This window comes from Catharus ustulatus, chromosome 31 (assembly GCF_009819885.2).
Source record: "Catharus ustulatus isolate bCatUst1 chromosome 31, bCatUst1.pri.v2, whole genome shotgun sequence".
Classification (NCBI taxonomy): Eukaryota; Metazoa; Chordata; class Aves; order Passeriformes; family Turdidae; genus Catharus; species Catharus ustulatus.
In genome coordinates, this window is record NC_046251.1 from 74,437 (window position 1) to 91,261 (window position 16,825).

Sequence of the window (16,825 nt, forward strand, 5' to 3'; positions counted from 1 at the left end):
GAGTTTGGGGGGGCTGCGTGTGACACTGGGGGGTTGCTGTGCCTCGGGGACAGCCGTGACCCCCCCAGAGCACGGGGACAGAGCCGGTGCCACCTCCCGCTGCCACCCCCGCGTGTCACAGCGCGGCGGGGGGGTCACGGCGCGTCCCCGCCGCGCGTCCGGGGCCATGCGGGCGGCGGGGCTGCCGCTGCCGCTGCTGCTGCTGCTGCTGATGATGATGATGATGCTGGGGCTGGCGCTGCCGCAGCCCCGCGGGGCCCGGACCCGCTGCCCCGGGGAGGCCCCGCCCGGCGGCCGCAACGAGACGCGGGGCAGGGCGGTGGGGACAGCGCGGGCCCCCGACGTGGCGGCGCTGGTGGCCGTGGGCGGGTGGCTGGCGGCCGTGCTGGTCTGCGTGGGCCGGTTCGTGCGGCGGAGCCGGGAGGAGACGCGGCTGCACCTGCAGTACCTGCGGGCTCTGCCCTGCGGGGCGCGGCCGCACGACGAGGAGCTGGAGCCGCTCAGCCGCGGTCCCGGAGCGGGCACCGGGAGCCACCTGGGCGGCCCCGAGGGGTGAAACCCCCCCGGGCTTGCCCCAGCAGCTGCGGTGGGTTCGGAGCCCGGGTCACCCCTGAATCACCCCCGGATCCCTCCTGCATTCCCCTGGATCACCCCTGGATCTTCCCCTGGATTTCTCTGGGTCCCCCCTAAATCACTCCTGGATCACCCCTGGGTCCTCCTGCCCGGCCCCAGGAGGGGCTGGATGGGGTGGGGGTGCCCCCCTTGCCCTGGGGCGGATTTTGGGGGTGCTGGGGCTGTTGGGGTGGGGGGAGCAGGGGCCCTGCGCCCTCCCTGCCAGCGCCGCGTAATCCTGGGATTAAGGGAGTGTAATCCCGGGATTTCAGTGCTGCCCCCCTCTCGGGGGGGGGGGTCCAGCTGCTGCCCCCACCCTGCGGGGCCGGGGGGGCTCACGTGGGGCAGCACGAGCACCCCCCGGTTTGGGTTTAGGGACCCCCAGAGGGATTGGTTCACTTTGGGGGTTTTGGTTCACCCTCCTCACAAAGCCTGGGGCTTGTACGTGCAGCCAAAAAACCCCAAACCCCTTCAGCCATCACTATTCCCCAAAATGGGGCTCTCTGACCCCAAAAGAGCAGCCCTGGCCCATGGGCTGCAGTGGGATCACACCAAGAGTTCTGTGGGTTACTCTGAGCTCCTTCTGACCCCAAAAATCAACTCTGGAGCCGACAGAGCCCCTCCAGACCCACAGGACTTCCCGAATTCACCCCCAAAAATCTTCCAGTCCCATCAGGGAGAGGAAAGCAGAGGAGAGGGAGGGAAAATCCATCTTTAATGGGGGCAGGAGCAGCAGTGCAGACCCCGGGCAGGTGTGGGGGTCCTGGCGGCCCCGGGTGGGCTCAGAGCTCGGAGAAGAGCGGCTGCTCCCTGACGCTGCCCAGCACGGGCACGGGGCTGCGGCGGGGGCTGCCGCGCGGCTCCAGGGCGCTGACGAAGAAGAAGGGGATGTGGGAGATCTTCCCCGAGGACCAGCACTGCAGGGGAGAGCGTCCAAACAGCTCAGGAGTGGGAAAAATCCTTTGGGATGGAGTCCAGCCCGTGACCTGGCACCACCCCATCACCCTTGTCACCAAGTGCCAGGTCCAGGCTCTGCTCAAACACCCCCAGGCTCAAACTGCCAGCCCATTCCCATGTCCAGTCACCCTTTCTGGGAAGAAATTCTTCCTGAAGTGCACCCCAAACCTGCCCTGGCTGTCCTCTGGTCCTGTCACTCTCACCTGGCTGCCTCCTCTCATCAGGGAGTGACAGAAGGGGATGAGATCCCCCTGAGCCCCCTCCTCTCCAGGCTGAGCCCCCCAGAGCTCCAGACCCTTCCCCAGCCCCATTCCCTCCTCTGGACACGCCCCAGATCCCAAAATCCTTCCTGAACTGGGGAGTCCAGACCCGCACACAGCACCCGAGGTTAAACCTCTCCTGATCCCAGCCCCTTCCCAGTGCCAGCAGTGTCCCCTGGACTGGGATCGGCCGGGGAGGGACTCACCACGGTCAGGAGGGCGCCCTGAGGGAAGCAGGGGTGGAAGGAGATGAGCTGGGGCCGGGCGCCGCGCTCGCCCCGCACGAATCCGCTGTGGGGTGGGGAACAGCCGGGGTTATGGCCCGGGAAATTCCCACTGCCGGGAATTGGGGTGTTTGGGATCCACATTCCCAGGGAATTGGGGTGTTTGTTTGGGATCCACATTCCCAGGGAATTGGGGTGTTTGGGATCCACATTTCCAGGGAATTGGGATGTTTGGGATCCACATTCCCAGGGAATTGGGGTGTTTGGAATCCACATTCTCAGGGAATGGGGGTGTTTGGGATCCACATTCCCAGGGAATTGGGGTGTTTGGGATCCACATTCCCAGGGAATCGGGGTGTCGTGATCCACATTCCCAGGTAACTGGGGTGTTTAGCATCCACATTCCCAGAGAATTGGGGTGTTTGGGATCCACACTCCCAGGGAATCGGGGTGTTTGGGATCCACATTCCCAGGGAACTGAGGTGTTTGGGATCCACATTGCCAGGGAATTGAGGTGTTTGGGATCCACATTCCCAGGGAATTGAGGTGTTTGGGATCCACATTCCCAGGGAACTGGGGTGTTGGGGATCCACATTCCCAGGGAATTGGGGTGTTTGGGATCCAAGGGATGCACTGGGAAAGGACAACCCAAAGCACATTTGGGGTGAAGCAGGGACAGGGATTGGAGCAGGAGCATGGGGGGCAGCGCTTCCCCACCACATCCAGTGAACCCAAACCCCCCTGCAATGACCCCAAACCCACCCCAAACCCCCCTGCAATGACCCCAAACCCACCCCAAACCCCCTGCCATGAACCCAAACCCACCCCAAACCTCCCTGCAATGACCCCAAACCCACCCAAAACCCCCCTGCAATGACCCAAACCCACCCCAAACCCCCCTGCAGTGAACCCAAACCCACCCAAACCCCCCTGCAATGACCCCAAACCCACCCCAAACCCCCCTGCAATGACCCCAAACCCACCCAAAACCCCCCTGCCATGACCCCAAACCCCCCAAGCCCCCTCACCAGGGCAGCAGCTCGAAGACGGGGCTGTTGCGGGTGCGGAACACGGCCACGGCCACCTGGCTGCCCGGCGCCTCGGGCTGTCCTGCAGGGGACACCACGCCGAGGCTCTCCCGTGTCCCCCTGCCCCTCTCCCTGCCAGCAGCAGGGACCCCAGGAACGGGGCAGGACTCACCTCTGATGATCACTGCCAGCCTTTCCCCAGTGGGGTCCCACACCATGGAATGAACCTCGCCTCCGATCCTGGAACAGCACAAAACCCCTCAAAATCGGGGGGCAGAGACCCCCGGGTGTGCCCAGCAGCCAGGGGTGGCTGCCAGGAGGAGCAGGGCCCCCCGTGCCAGACCCACCTCTCCTCCCCGTAGAGGGTCTCGAAGGTGGTCTCGGACAGGTCTGCCACGATCGAGGCCGTTTTGGAGCCTCCCACCTGCCCCTGCATCTCCCCTGGAAGGGAGAAATCCACACTCCATACATCCCACTGGATTTCATTTCATTTATTTCCTTCTCAGAGCAGCTGTGCTGGTGTGGATGGGATGGAGAACAAGGGACAGCAAACACCAGGACCCCCGAGCTGGCCCTGGACCCGCTGGAGTCTCCCTGAAATCCCTTCAAGACCCCACAAGCACAACCGAGAGTGAGGAGCAGCGTGAGGGACAGAAAATCCGGGATTGGAGACCCCAAAACACCCCGTGTGTGTCCCCAGAGCTGTGGGACCGTTTGGGAACCCTCTCCCAGCCCCTGGGAAGTTCCAGGTGGGACAGACTCACCCCGGTACTCGGAGAAGGACAAGGAGTAGATGACGGACTCGCCCAGCACGGTGAAGAGCAGGCGGCTGCCATCGGGGCTCCAGCACCCTGTCTGCGGGACAGTGCCACTGTGTCACCTGCCACTGGGACAGTGACACCCTGCCACCCTGCCAGGGACACTGCCACCCACCCATCACCCTGCCAGGGACACTGCCACCCACCCGTCACCCTGTCACTGGGACACTGCCACCCTGCCAGGGACACTGCCACCCTGTCACCTGCCACTGGGACAGTGCCACCCTGCCACCCTGCCAGGGACACTGCCACCCACCCGCCACCCTGTGGGACAGTGCCACGCTGTCACCTGCCACTGGGACAGTGCCACCCTGCCACCCTGCCAGGGACACTGCCACCCACCCGTCACCCTGCGGGACAGTGCCACCCTGTCACCTGCCACCGGGACACTGCCACCCTGCCAGGGACACTGCCACCCACCCGTCACCCTGTGGGACAGTGCCACGCTGTCAGGGACAGTGCCACCCACCCGTCACCCTGTGGGACAGTGCCACCCTGTCAGGGACAGTGCCACCCTGTCACGGACACTGCCACCCACCCGTCACCCTGTGGGACAGTGCCACCGTGTCAGGGACACTGCCACACACCTGTCACCCTGTGGGACACTGCCACAAGGCAGGGATGGAGTCCCGGATCCTGGAGGGATCTGAAAGCCCCTGGATGTGGCACTTGGGGACACGGGTCAGTGGTGGCCTTGGCAGTGCCAGGGCTTGGCCTGGGTGGCCCCAGAGGGCTTTTCCAGCCTAAATGATTCCCTGGGTGGGGAATGTCCCTTCCTACCTGGCAGCGTCCCCTGATTGTGGGCCAGCGCTCACAGGTCCACATCTGGGCCTCCCACACCCTGCAGGAGACGGGATTCAGGGAGCAGAATTCCTGGGAATTTACCCCAATCCTGCTGCTCTGGGAATCCACCGTGTCCCACCTCACCGCCCACCCATTCCCCACTGTCCAGGAACAGGGAGGATATCTGGGATCCAGACCCAGGGAGGATATCTGGGACCCAGACCCAGGGAGGATATCTGGGACCCAGACCCGGATTCTCTGGAGTGAGGATGAAGATGGGGATGAAGATGGGGATGAGGATGAGGATGGGGATGGGGATGGGGATGAGGATGAGGATGAGGATGAGGATGGGGATGGGGATGAGGATGAGGATGGGGATGGGGGTGGGGATGGGGATGGGGATGGGGATGAGGATGGGGATGGGGATGGGGATGAGGATGGGGATGAGGATGGGGAATGGGGATGAGGATGAGGATGGGGATGAGGATGGAAATGGGGATGGGGATGAGGATGGGGATGAGGATGAGGATGAGGAGCTCACCGGAACACGGCCGAGGGGGTGGCTGCCAGCACCTTGCTGCCATCGGGGGACCAGGCCAAGTAGGTGACACCGCCACCCCCAAACCACTGCAGCTGGACACAGGTCTCGGTGGACACGTCCCACACCTGGAGGAGGGGACAGGGAGGACGATGATGGCACTGGGGTGGAGATTCCAGAGGTGCAATCCCAGAGCTCTGTGGGAGCAGTGCCTGGCCCAGCCCCGGGTCCCTCCGTGAGCCCAGGGCTGTCCCCAGCAGGGCTCACCAGCATGGCCGTGTCCACAGGTGACGCCGAGAGCAGCCGCTCGCCGCTGGGCGCCCAGGCCAGGCTGGTGACAGGGCTGTGCCCGGGGTAGGACAGCACCTGGGCACAGCCCGACGAGGGCCTGACAAACAACAGGGAGAAGCCACCAGGATTTGGGGTTTGCTGGCAGGATGGGGGTGCTGCCCCAAAGCCAGCCCCGCCGGGGTGACGAGAGCCAGGAGGGGAAGGGAAGGGAAGGGAAGGGAAGGGAAGGGAAGGGAAGGGAAGGGAAGGGAAGGGAAGGGAAGGGAAGGGAAGGGAAGGGAAGGGAAGGGAAGGGAAGGGAAGGGAAGGGAAGGGAAGGGAAGGGAAGGGAAGGGAAGGGAAGGGAAGGGAAGGGAAGGGAAGGTGGGAGCTGTCACCTGGTGGAGAGGGAGGTGGGGTCCAGGTGCCACACGAGCACGCAGCTCTGGCAGGCCACGGCCAGGATGGAGGCGCAGAGAGGTTTCCAGGCCATGGCGGCCACGTTCCGCTGCAGGCGGTGCTTCAGCGAGGGCACGGTGGCACTGCCAGGAGGGGACAGGGGACACGGGGCAGGTGTGGGGCTGAGAGCCCTGGGGCAGCCACAGCGTCCCCTGCCAGCCCTGACCACAGCGAGCGGGGACAGCAGGGTGGGAAGGGGAGTGTGCCCTGCCCTGCGCTTCCCGGGGAGGGGACAGGGATTCCCGGCCAGGTGACACCGGAGCGAGCCAGGGCACACCTGGTGTGACTGAGCCGAGCTGTCCCCAGGCCGGACAGGGCCCGGGCTGGCTGGAAATCCCAGCTTGGGGACACCTGGGGGGGCCGCAGGAGCAGCCGGCTGAGTCTTCTCCTGAGCAGGGACTGGCATTCCCTGGGGGAGCAGGGAGACCTGGGGGACACAGGACACTCAGCACGCGTCCCCCCGTCCCTGTCACCACCCCTGGGGCTGCGTCACCCCAGGATGTCCCCAGAGCTACAGAGCAGGCGAGGAAAAGGGAAAGCAAAGCTCTGCAGGCTCGGGGGAGAGTGGGGAAGGAGCAGGGAGGGCTGAACGGGAGCCCAGGTGTGCCCAGGTGTGCCCAGGTGTGCCCAGGTGTGCCCAGGCGGGCGAGGAGGCCACAGGCAGCAGGAGCAGGGCGGTGCCCGCCCCGGGCTGCCCAAATCCCGGGACAAAGCCCCACCTGTTGGAGTTGTACACACGGATGGAATCATCCAGAAGAGCCACGGCGAATTTGTTGGTGTGGGGGTGCCAGGCGAAGGCCCGGATGGTGCAGCCGGCCCTGGAGGGGGACAGGGCAGGGTGAGACCCCCCAGCACCCCCTGGGCTGGCAAGGACCCTTCTCAGAGTCCCCAGAGAAATAAAACTTCCATTTTGCTGCTCAACGGGACCATTTTCTCGGAGAAATTCTCTGGTTCTGGGAATTATTCACAAGGTTTTGCTGAGGGGCTGGTGACCACAGCCTGGGGTTGGAATCGGAAGGAATTTTCCAGGCTCTGATCTCCCTTAACCCTGATCTGTCTCCAGCCAGGGCACACAAACCAGGGTGGCCAGAGCCAGTGGGGAAATGTTTGCCTTTAATGGCTGAGCCCACCCAAACGGGGCCATCCTGTCTTGTACCCCCACCCTGAGGGGGTCCCGGTGATTTTGGGACAGCCAGGACTCACCAGTCCACGGCCTGGGAGAAGGCGGCGATCATGTCCTCACTGGTCAGCTGCAGGGACAGGAGAACACTGAGCTGGCAGACAGGACCAGTGTCCAGCCCTCTTTCCCTCTCCCCCTCCTGGATTTGGGCCCCTCTCAGAGCATTTTGCTGCCCCAAACCTGCGTCCATTTTCCTCCAGCGGAGGAAGGAGCAGTGTCTGGAGCTGGGCATCACCAGAGCAGCATTTTGGGGGGGCTTTAGTGAGGAAGGGACCACCCTCCACCCCAGACACTGCTCCCCTCGCCCTGCATCCCGCTCAGGGCTCAGACTCACGGAGAGGTGCGGGAACAGCGACCCGTGCAGCGAGGACAGCCAGCGGCACACGGCCAGCGCGTGGCTCGAGCCCGTCCGCAGCCACCGCAGCCCTGCAAAGGGCAAGGCACCCTCAGTGTCCCTGCCAGCACCGCGGGGACACGGGCAGGGACAGCAGGAGAGCTGCGACAGCCCGAACTCACCATCCTCCTCGGCGCTGGCCAGCTCCCGGAGCAGCCCGCACAGCCCGGCGTCGCGCCTGCGGGAGAGCACGGTCAGAGCCCGGCCCGGCCCGGCCCGGTTCGGCCCGGGGAGGGACAGCGGGGCTCACCAGGCGCCGAGGCAGCGCTTCCAGAGCGACTCGCGGTGGTGGATGAAGGGCGGGCGGGCGCTGGGCTCCAGGCGGCCGTGAGCCTTGAGCGGCTCCTTGGGCAGGCTCAGCACGGGCAGCTCGGGCACCTGCGGAGCGGGCACGCTGACCCGGGGCACGGCGACCCCAGGGCGGGGGGAACGGCGAGCGGAGCGAAGGAGGGGCACAAGGAGGGGCGAGGGAACAGCCCGAGGGGCGCTGAGGAGGAGAGAGCCCAGCAGAGCAAACAGAGCTCCAGCCACAGCTGGGGGGACAAAGGGGGCACCCCAAGGATGGACGGGGCTGGCACGGCTCGGGCAGCAAGGGGGTCTCACCTGGTTCTGGGGTCTCACCTGGCCTGGGGTCTCACCTGGTTCTGGGGGTCACACCTGGCCTGAGGGTCTCACCTGGTTCTGGGGGTCTCACCTGCTCTGGGGTCTTACCTGGTCTGGGGGGTCTCACCTGGATCTGGGGGTCACACCTGGTTCTGGGGGTCTCACCTGCTCTGGGGTCTCACCTGGCTATGGGGGACTCACCTGGATCTGGGGGGTCTCACCTGGCTCTGGTGGGTCTCACCTGGTCTGGGGGTCTCACCTGCTCTGGGGTCTCACCTGGCTATGGGGGTCTCAACTGCCCTAGGGGGGGTCTCACCTGGCTTTGGGATCTCACCTGGTCTGGGGTCTCAGCTGGTCTGGGGTCTCAGCTGGTTCTGGGGTCTCACCTGGCTCTGGGGGTCTCACCTGGCCTGGGGTCTCACCTGCCCTGGGGGTCTCACCTGGCTATGGGGTCTCACCTGGCCTGGGGGGTCTCACCTGGCTATGGGGGTCTCACCTGCCCTGGGATCTCACCTGGCTACGAGGTCTCACCTGCTCTGGGGGGGTCTCACCTGGCTATGGGGGGGTCTCACCTGGCTCTGGGGGTCTCACCTGGCTCAGGGGGGCTCACCTACTCTGGGGTCTCACCTGGCTATGGGGGACTCACCCGGCTCTGGGGTCTCACCTGCCCTGGGGGGTCTCACCTGGCTCTGGGGGTCTCACCTGCCCTGGGGGGGGTCTCACCTGGTTCTCGGGGTCACACCTGCCCTGGGGTCTCACCTGCCCTGGGGGTCTCACCTGCCCTGGGGGTCTCACCTGGCTCTGGGGGTCTCATGTGGCTCTGGAGGGGTCTCACCTGGTTCTCGGGGTCTCACCTGGCTCTGGGGTCTCACCTGGCTCTGGGGGTCTCACCTGGTTCTCGGGGTCTCACCTGGCTCTGGGGTCTCACCTGCCTATGGGGTCTCACCTGCCCTGGGGGGGTCTCACCTGGTTCTCGGGGTCACACCTGGCTCTGGGGTCTCACCTGGCTCTGGAAGGCCAGCGGGAGCTGCTCGCTGAGGCGCCCGCAGACCAGGGCGTTGTTGAGCTCGTACAGGGTGACATCGCCCGGGGGAGGCGGCGGCGGGAACAGCTCCAGCGAGCACATGGCGGCACCGAGCCTGGGGGCGAGCCCGCGGGGTGGCGGGCGACAGCTGAAACCTGCGGTGCCGCCGGCTGCGGGCCGCGATCCCCCCGCCCCTCACCCGCTCACAGCCCCCGGCGCGCCCCGCTCTCCCCGCGGCGCCCCCGCCTCGGCCCCGGCGCCGCCATCTTGGTCCCCTCACCCTTCCCGCTCGCGGCTCGCGCCGATCGCCCCGCGCGCCGCCCTCGCGTGTGGGGGGGGGGAATTAAAGGGGCCGCGGCGCGCGTGGAAAATGCGCGGAGTCCTCGCTGGGGGACAACGCCCCGATCCCCGATTTTCCTCCGCGGGACAGAGAGAATATCAGCGCTCCCTGCACAGACGAGCTCCGCCGGTGACTGAGTGGCTCTCCGGTTGTAACGGGGAGCGATTACAAGGAGAGACACTTTTTTACAGTCGTTGCCCCTTTAAGAGAGGCGGAGCCTCCCTTGAGGGGCAGGGCGATGAGGGGGTGTGTGCGGGTCACGTGGTGTCCGAGCCTCCGCCGGGACCGGGACCGGGACTGGGAGACACCCGGGACACCCCCGGGACCGGGACCCCCGGGACACCCCCGGACACCCCCGGGACCGGGACACCCCCGGGACACCCCCGGGACACCCCCGGGACCGGGACACCCGAGACTCCCCGGAACACCCCCGAGACACCCCCGGGACCGGGACACCCGAGACTCCCCGGAACACCCCCGAGACACCCCCGGGACCGGGACACCCGAGACTCCCCGGGACACCCCGGGACACCCCCGGGACCGGGACACCCCCGAGACACCCCCGGGACACCCCCGAGACTCCCGGGACACCCCCGGGACCCCCCGAGACACTCCCGGGACACCCCGGGACCCCCCGAGACACCCCCGGGACCCCCCGAGACACCCCCGGGACACCCCCGGGACACCCCCCGAGACACCCCCGGGACACCCCCGGGACCGGGACCCCCCGGGACCCCTCGTGTCCGACACCCCCGTGTCCTGCGGGTACTCCCGGACCCGCGGCCCCTCGAGGGCTCCCGGCGCATCCCGGGACATCCCGGTGTCGCGCGCTCCCGTGTCCCCAGCGCCACCTCCGCCGCTGTCCCCTCTCTCCCGCGGGGTGCCCGGGGTGCCGCTCCCGCCGCGTGCCCCCGTTGGCTCGCTCCCAGCCCCTCTCCCGGGGCTCCCGCTTTTCTTGTGTTTATCTCCGTGTTTTCCTTAGCGGCCGCAAGAGTTATTTTAATTTTCTCAGGATATTAAATAAAGGCGGCGGGGGGAGCTGCGGCGGGGGGCCCCACATTCCTCGCCCGTTACGGAGCGAGCGGGGTTCGATAGGAGACGACGATTTGGGATGGCGCCGACATCAGAGCCACCGCAGGGCTGGCGTGGCGTCCCTCGGACCCCCCCAAACCCGGCCCTGATGGGGCAGCGAGACAGGAAAAAGCCGGTGGTGGCGGAGGGGGGGTCCCCGCTGGGGTTTGGGGGGGTCGCTGGATGGGGTTGGGCTCTGTGGTTTGGGAGGCTCCGGGCGGTCGAGCCCTCGGTGGCCGCCGGGCCGGGGTTTGGCTCGGGGACGTGGCTCCTTGCCCTGCTTGGCACTGGCCCACCCACGGCGAGCGGCGGCAGGGCCGGCGTTCTGGGGGGGAAACCCCCGAAATGGCAAATTTGTGTCGGGGAGAGCGTGGCTGGCTTGGGGGGGCCCCTCTAAACCCCCCGGGAGCCACCCTGGGGACAGCTCTGTCGCGCTCTGTGCGGTGGCACCGAGCTGCGGCCACTCCACCGATGCCTCCGTGCCTCAGTTTCCCCACCCTGGGGACAGCTGGGTCCTGGCCAGCTCGTGGCCACCGTGACTCACCCGGGGCTGGCACGGGGACCTGCTGCCACCCCTGTCCCTGTCCCTGTCCCCGCCGGGTGCCAGCAGCTGTCCCCCCCCCGTGCTGGCACAGGAGCTCGTTTCCGCCTCCTTTTGCCTTTTTCCGCGGCTTTTTGGGTTTTTTTTTTCAGGAAAAGCCCCAAACCAGGGCTGAGCGCATCAAAGGGCTGGCGGGAGCCCAGGACGGGGGAGGGGAGCGCAGCGGGGTCCCCGCCAGCCCACAGCGCCCAAAATTGGGGTGTCCTCGGGGACACGCGGCCCCAGCGCCTGCCCGGTGCTGCCACGTGGGCCCTGGGATGTGGCCGGGGGGAAACTGAGGCACGGGGCTGTGCTCACGCGTGTGCCCGTGCACACGGGCTGGGGATGTCCCTGGGGGTGGGGACACGGCCCTTGGGGACATGGGGGACCCTGCATGTGCAGGGGACAAGTCCTGCCAGGTCCCTGAGGTTGGGGACATGAGGAGGGACACGGGGGCAGGGGGATGTGGGGCCGGGGGCACGTGGGGGACAGGGTCTTGGGGACACAGGGCCGTGGGGACACGGGGTCCTGGGGAAGGGGAGAGGCACAGGGGACCACAGGGATGTGGCGGCCCAGGGGCTGAGGACAAGGGGACAGCCCGGCTTGTCCCCAACCCCACTCAGCTCCTGCTGTACCCAGAAAGGGGGGACACAGCGACCCTGAGCAGTGTCCCCACCGTGCCTCAGTTTCCCTCGGAGCCCTGCAGGGAGGGGGAAGCCGAGCCCATCCCTGTGAGGAAGCCTCAGCCGCAGAAGGGGGGCCCGGCTCCACTCTCAATCCTTTTATTGCTTTTTTTCCGGGGGGCAGGAGGGGCAGGCAGCTAAAAAAAGAGGGGGGGGACACGTTACATTAGCACTGATGAACCAGGCCGGGGGAGGGGGCAAACCCTGTCCCTGAGTGCGGGGGGCGAGGCGAGGGTTGGGGGGCCAGAAGGTTCGAGGGGGTGGAAGGGAAAACAGAAAGGGGGGGGGGGGGTCTCACCTTGACACCCCCCTGTGAGCCCCAGAGCGCTCAGAGAGCCCCCCCATAATTTAAGACATAAATTAGAAAGGCTAACGCGGAGCTGGGGAATTAGGGGGGAGGGGGGGTAGCACCCCGAAATAAATATCCCCAGCGGCGCGGAGGAGGAGGAGGAGGATGAAGACGAAGGCTGGAAGGCTCAAATCTCCAACAAACTCCCGGCCTCGGGACTGCCGCCGTCCTTGCCGGGCGAGGCGGGCGGCGGCCGGGGGGACGCGGGGGGCTGCTCGGCGCCGGGGGGCGGCTTGGGGGGGCCGGGGTCGGCGTGGGTCTTCTGGTGCTTGCTGAGGTGGTCGCTGCGGGTGAAGCGCTTGCTGCACAGCAGGCAGGTGAACTTCTTCTCGCGCGTGTGGGTCCGGACGTGGCGCTCCAGCTCGTCGGAGCGGGTGAAGCGCTTCCCGCAGAAGAGCCAGTTGCACACGAAGGGTCTCTCCCCCGTGTGCCAGCGCAGGTGCGCCTTCAGGTGCGAGGCTTTGCCGTACACCTTGCCGCAGCCCGGGATGTGGCAGCTGTGCACCGGCTTCCGCCGCGACCCCCCCGGGCCCCCGAGCCGCTCCAGCTCCTGGCAGTTGGGACAATCGCACGCCGGGCGTCCCCCCAGGGAGCCGCCGCGGGGACCCTTCGGGGTCTCGCCCGGCGTGGGTTTGGGGGTGGGGGGCGCTGCGGGGGCGTTGCTGTAAGGAGGGGGGTTCAGAGCGCCGAAATCCGAGCCGTAGGTGGGCAGAGGGGGGCTGAGGGTGGGCTGGCCCTGCAGCGAGCCCTGCAGCCCCTCGGCGCCCGCCGGCCCGCCCAGCCAGCCCCCGTTGGGGTGCACATCCCACCAGGACGGGGCGGCGGGCCCGGAGCCCCCCGGCAGCCCCCCGCCGATGCCGCCCTTGTACCAGGAGCCGTAGGGGTGCGGCATCTCCAGCGAGGGGTACACCCCCGGCAGGCACTCGCCCGGGGGGTGCCCCTTGGCCGCCACCACCACGGGGGCCCCCAGCACCTCCTGGGCGCCCGACGGGGCTGGGAAGGGGTGGCCGAAGGGGCCGTAGTCGGGGCCGTAGGGGCCGGGCGAGGCCTGGGGGCTGGCGGACGGCGACAGCAGCCCCGGGGCGCTGGGGAAGGCGGCGGCGTACGAGTCACCCATGGCTGCGGCGGGGCAGCCCGAGCTGCGGGGGCGATGTCAGCGGGGGCTCCTGGCCATGGCACTCGGCAGCCTGCGGGAAACGGGGGCGGCGTTTGAGGCTCCCGAGGGTCCCGAGGGGCGCGGGGTGACCCGGCCTGGGGGTCAGGACACCCAGCAGCCTCCCCACCCCCAGTCCCAGCGCTCCCCATCCCCTTTGCCTCAGTTTCCCCCCGCAGAGCTGAGGGCATCCCCTCGCCCCCAGCCCAGCATCCTCCCTGAAGGGGCTTCTCCGGTGGAGTTGTGCTGGTGGCAGGGCCTCCCCCCACCCCCAATCTCGGCTCCTTCTGCCTTTATGGCCTTTTAATCGAATTATGCTGTGGCCTCCCCCCTCCCCGGGTGACTTCCTCTGCTTTTATGCCCGTCATGGCTTTCAGCTGCACGGGCTGGCCCGGGGTGTCGTGAGCTGTCCCTCGCCCCCATCACCCCCGGCCTTCCCTTTATTTTAATTGTTTTTAATTCATCTTTTCACCCACCTTTGGGGCATTTCCACTTGGCTTTTTTGTTTGTTTGGGGTTTTTTTTAGGGTGTCCCCCCCATCGCCCCCCTTTCTTTTCTTTTTTTTTTCTTTTTTTTTTTTTTTCCGTGGTTTTTGCGCCTATTTTTACGCCGGCCCCGGCCGTGGCCACAAGCGCGCTCCCGGTTTTCCAAGGATAACAAGGGCCAGGCCTGTGCCCCGGGAACGCTGCCCTGCCGCGAGAGCCGAGGTAATTAAAACCAGGGCGAGCGGCAAACGGAGGCGCACGCTTAAAATAGTGTCAAACTCCCATAAATCAGCTCCGCTTGCGCCGGGAAATTAAGGAGCAGGGAAGGAGCCCCGGGAGCTGCGGGCTGAGGACGGCGTGAGCCGAGCACGAGTGGCCGCTGCCGGGGTGACAGTCCCTTGGTGGCTCCTGCTGGGTCAGGGACCTTGACCCCTCCCTTGTCCCCTCCCGGCGTGGGAGGGGTCCAGCTCCTGCTCTGGGGGTCCCCGGTCCCAAATCCTCGGTCCTGAATTCCCGGTCTCTTGTCACTGACCACCAGTGTCCAGTTATTGGTCCTCAGTTCCCCGTTCCCTGTGCCCTGGTCCCCGAACTCTGCAGTTTCTTGGTCCCAAAACCCAGTCCCACGTCCCCCAATCCCCGGTCCCTGGCCCCAAGCATCCCCACAGCCCCTGCCTCAGTTTCCCCCACCCTGCCAGTGCCACCCCTGTCCCCTGAACCGAGGCCACCCGGGCCTGGCTCCTCCAGTGCAGCGGTGCTGTCCCCAGCCAGAGGGACAGCTCGGGGTGACAGTGGCACTCGGCACGTGCCCCCGTCCCTGTTGTCCCTCTGGGCATGGCAGGACGCGGTGTCACACACGTGTCCCCCGGCACAGGGACCGCGGGGGGATGCTCGGGGCCCGCACAGGTCCCCGTGCTCGGGGTGATCCCAAATCCCGGGGGTCTCCCCCATCCTGGAGCGAGTCCTCCACCCCGTGGGTCCCAAATCCCGGGGTCCCTGACCCCAGAGCTGGAATCTCCTCTCCAAAGTGTCCCTGTCCCTAGAGGGGGATCCCCCGTCCTGGGCTCCTCTGTCCCGGGGATGCGGTCCTGGGGCAGTGCCCCCCATCCCGAGGGGTCCCGGTCCCGGGGCCGTGTCCCCCATCCCGAGGGGTCCCGGTGCCGTGTCCCCATCCCGAGGGGTCCCGGGGCAGTGCCCCCCATCCCGAGGGGTCCCGGGGCAGTGCCCCCCATCCTGAAGGGTCCCGGGGCAGTGCCCCCCATCCCGAGGGGTCCCGGGGCAGTGCCCCCCATCCCGAGGGGTCCCGGGGCAGTGCCCCCCATCCTGAAGGGTCCCGGGGCAGTGCCCCCATCCCGAGGGGTCCCGGTGCCGTGTCCCCATCCCGAGGGGTCCCGGTGTCCTTACCGGGGTGCGGGGATGCCCGGGGTGGGTCCTGCCCGCGGGGACGCCGCTGCCGCTGTCGCGCTGTGCCGCTGTCCCGGGATGCCGGTGTCCCGGGATGCCGGGGCTCGGGGCGGAGGGAGGGACGGAGGGAGAGGGAGGGACAGGGAGGGACGGAGCACCGTGGGCACCGCCCGCCCCGCTGTGCCGCTGCGGCGGGGCTGGGCCGGGCCGGGACCGGGGCCGGGAGCGGAGCCCGGCCCCGAACCGCCCCCAGCCGGGGGGGGCCGGGGGACCGCGGGGAGGGGGAAGGGGAAGGGGAAGAGGAAAAGGAAAAGAGGAAGGAAAATATGAGAGAGGGGAAAGAAGGAGGAAAGGGGGAGAGGAGAGAGAGAGGCGGAAAGAAGGGAAAGGGGGAAAAGAAGAGAAAGGGGGAAAGAAGGAAAGGAACAAGGAACTGGGAAAGAAGTTGGAGAGAAAAGGAGAGAAAGAGACGAGGAAGAAAGAAAAAGAGAGACAAGGGGAAAGGAAAAGTTAAAAAGGAAATGGAAAAGGGGAAGAAAGAGAAAATAAAAAATACAGAAGGAAATGGAAGAAAAGTGAAAGGGGAGAAATAAAAAGTTGTGAAGGGAGGAGGATGAGGAGGCTGAGAGCTGGAGGAAGGGGGGGAGATGGGGGACAGGGACCAGTGTGGGGAAAAGGAAAGGAGAAGAGAGGAAATAAAGGGAGGAAAAGGGGGAGGGAAAGGAGGGAGAGGGGGAGAAAGGGATGGACAGCAGGAATGGAGGAGGAAGGGTCTGGGAAGTGGAAGTGGGTGAATAGGAAAAGTGCTGGAAAGGAGGGGAGGAAGAAGGAATAGATGGATGGGGAGGGGAAAGGGGACAAAGGGACAAAGGAGGAGCGGACAGCTGGGGCACCAGGAGGCTCATCACCTCAGAAGGTGCCAGGATGGGGATGAGGGGCTGGGAGAGACAAGGGACCGAGCAGGGATGGGGACCAAGGACGGGCTTAAAGGAACCAGGGATGGGAACGGAGCAGGGATGGGGACAAAACGGGACAAGGATGGGAATGGGATCGGGTATGGGGACAGGCGGGGACAAGGGGTGGGGATGAGAGGGACCTGGGCTGGAGCTTCAGGTACCAGGAATGGGGTCGGAGGTCTGGGGATGGGGACAGGAGCTGGGAATGGAGCGGGGATGGGGCTGGAGGAACCCGGGATGGGGATCAGGGAGTGGGGACAGGGACACGGGACATGTGCAGGGGGACAGGGACACGCGTGGCTCTGGTGGTGGGGCTGGGGACCCTTCCGTGCCTCAGTTTCCCCCCGTGAAAGAATTACTCCAACCGCTCTTTTAACTTCCTCTTTTTTCTTTGTTTTAATTTTTATTTTATTTTATTTTATTACTCCCCCATCCTTCCCATTTTCTTCCCGCTTTCCCCCTTCCCTGTTTCCCCCGCCGGGCCGGCCGGAGCCAGCGGGGCCCTTTCCCAGCCCTGAGTCAGGGCTTTCCGCTCCGCAGCCGCCGGCGCCGCCGAAGGCCACAACCGCCGCCCCCCCTCGCTGGGGCTTCCACTGCCCACAAACTGGGAGCAAACTGGGACGGCCACTGCCGCCCTCCTCCTCCTCCTCCTGCAGC

General features: G+C 66.5%; 2 protein-coding genes across 2 annotated transcripts; both read right to left on the bottom strand.

The window, feature by feature from the left end:
* Positions 1–1,310: 1,310 nt before the first annotated feature.
* On the bottom strand, positions 1,311–9,490 carry AAAS (aladin WD repeat nucleoporin). The gene is made up of 17 exons (XM_033083425.2): positions 9,431–9,490; positions 9,130–9,265; positions 7,774–7,901; positions 7,646–7,701; positions 7,464–7,555; positions 7,153–7,199; positions 6,669–6,767; positions 5,889–6,032; positions 5,488–5,608; positions 5,224–5,348; positions 4,680–4,740; positions 3,846–3,936; positions 3,429–3,522; positions 3,254–3,321; positions 3,082–3,163; positions 2,036–2,120; positions 1,311–1,529 (listed from the first exon to the last, which is right to left on the bottom strand). Exons 2-17 carry the CDS (start codon positions 9,250–9,252, stop codon positions 1,395–1,397), a joined length of 1,551 nt encoding a protein of 516 aa, XP_032939316.1. The 5' UTR covers positions 9,253–9,265; positions 9,431–9,490; the 3' UTR covers positions 1,311–1,394.
* A 2,810-nt stretch (positions 9,491–12,300) lies between these two features.
* Positions 12,301–13,290, bottom strand: SP7 (Sp7 transcription factor). Its single transcript, XM_033083416.1, has one exon. The coding sequence runs from the start codon at positions 13,288–13,290 to the stop codon at positions 12,301–12,303; it is 990 nt and encodes a 329-aa protein (XP_032939307.1).
* Positions 13,291–16,825: the final 3,535 nt, after the last annotated feature.

What these genes read in the sequence shown, in the direction of transcription:
- AAAS (XM_033083425.2), bottom strand. Translation starts at nt 9,252, where the DNA reads ATGTGCTCGCTGGAGCTGTTCCCGCCGCCGCCTCCCCCGGGCGATGTC. An exon ending in CGTGTGTACAACTCCAACAG is followed by an intron (nt 6,033 to 6,668) that starts GTGGGGCTTTGT and finishes CCCTCCTGGCAG; the next exon opens with TGCCACCGTGCCCTCGCTGA. An exon ending in GTCTTCGAGCTGCTGCCCTG is followed by an intron (nt 2,121 to 3,081) that starts GTGAGGGGGCTT and finishes CCCACCCCACAG; the next exon opens with CGGATTCGTGCGGGGCGAGC.
- SP7 (XM_033083416.1), bottom strand. Translation starts at nt 13,290, where the DNA reads ATGGGTGACTCGTACGCCGCCGCCTTCCCCAGCGCCCCGGGGCTGCTG.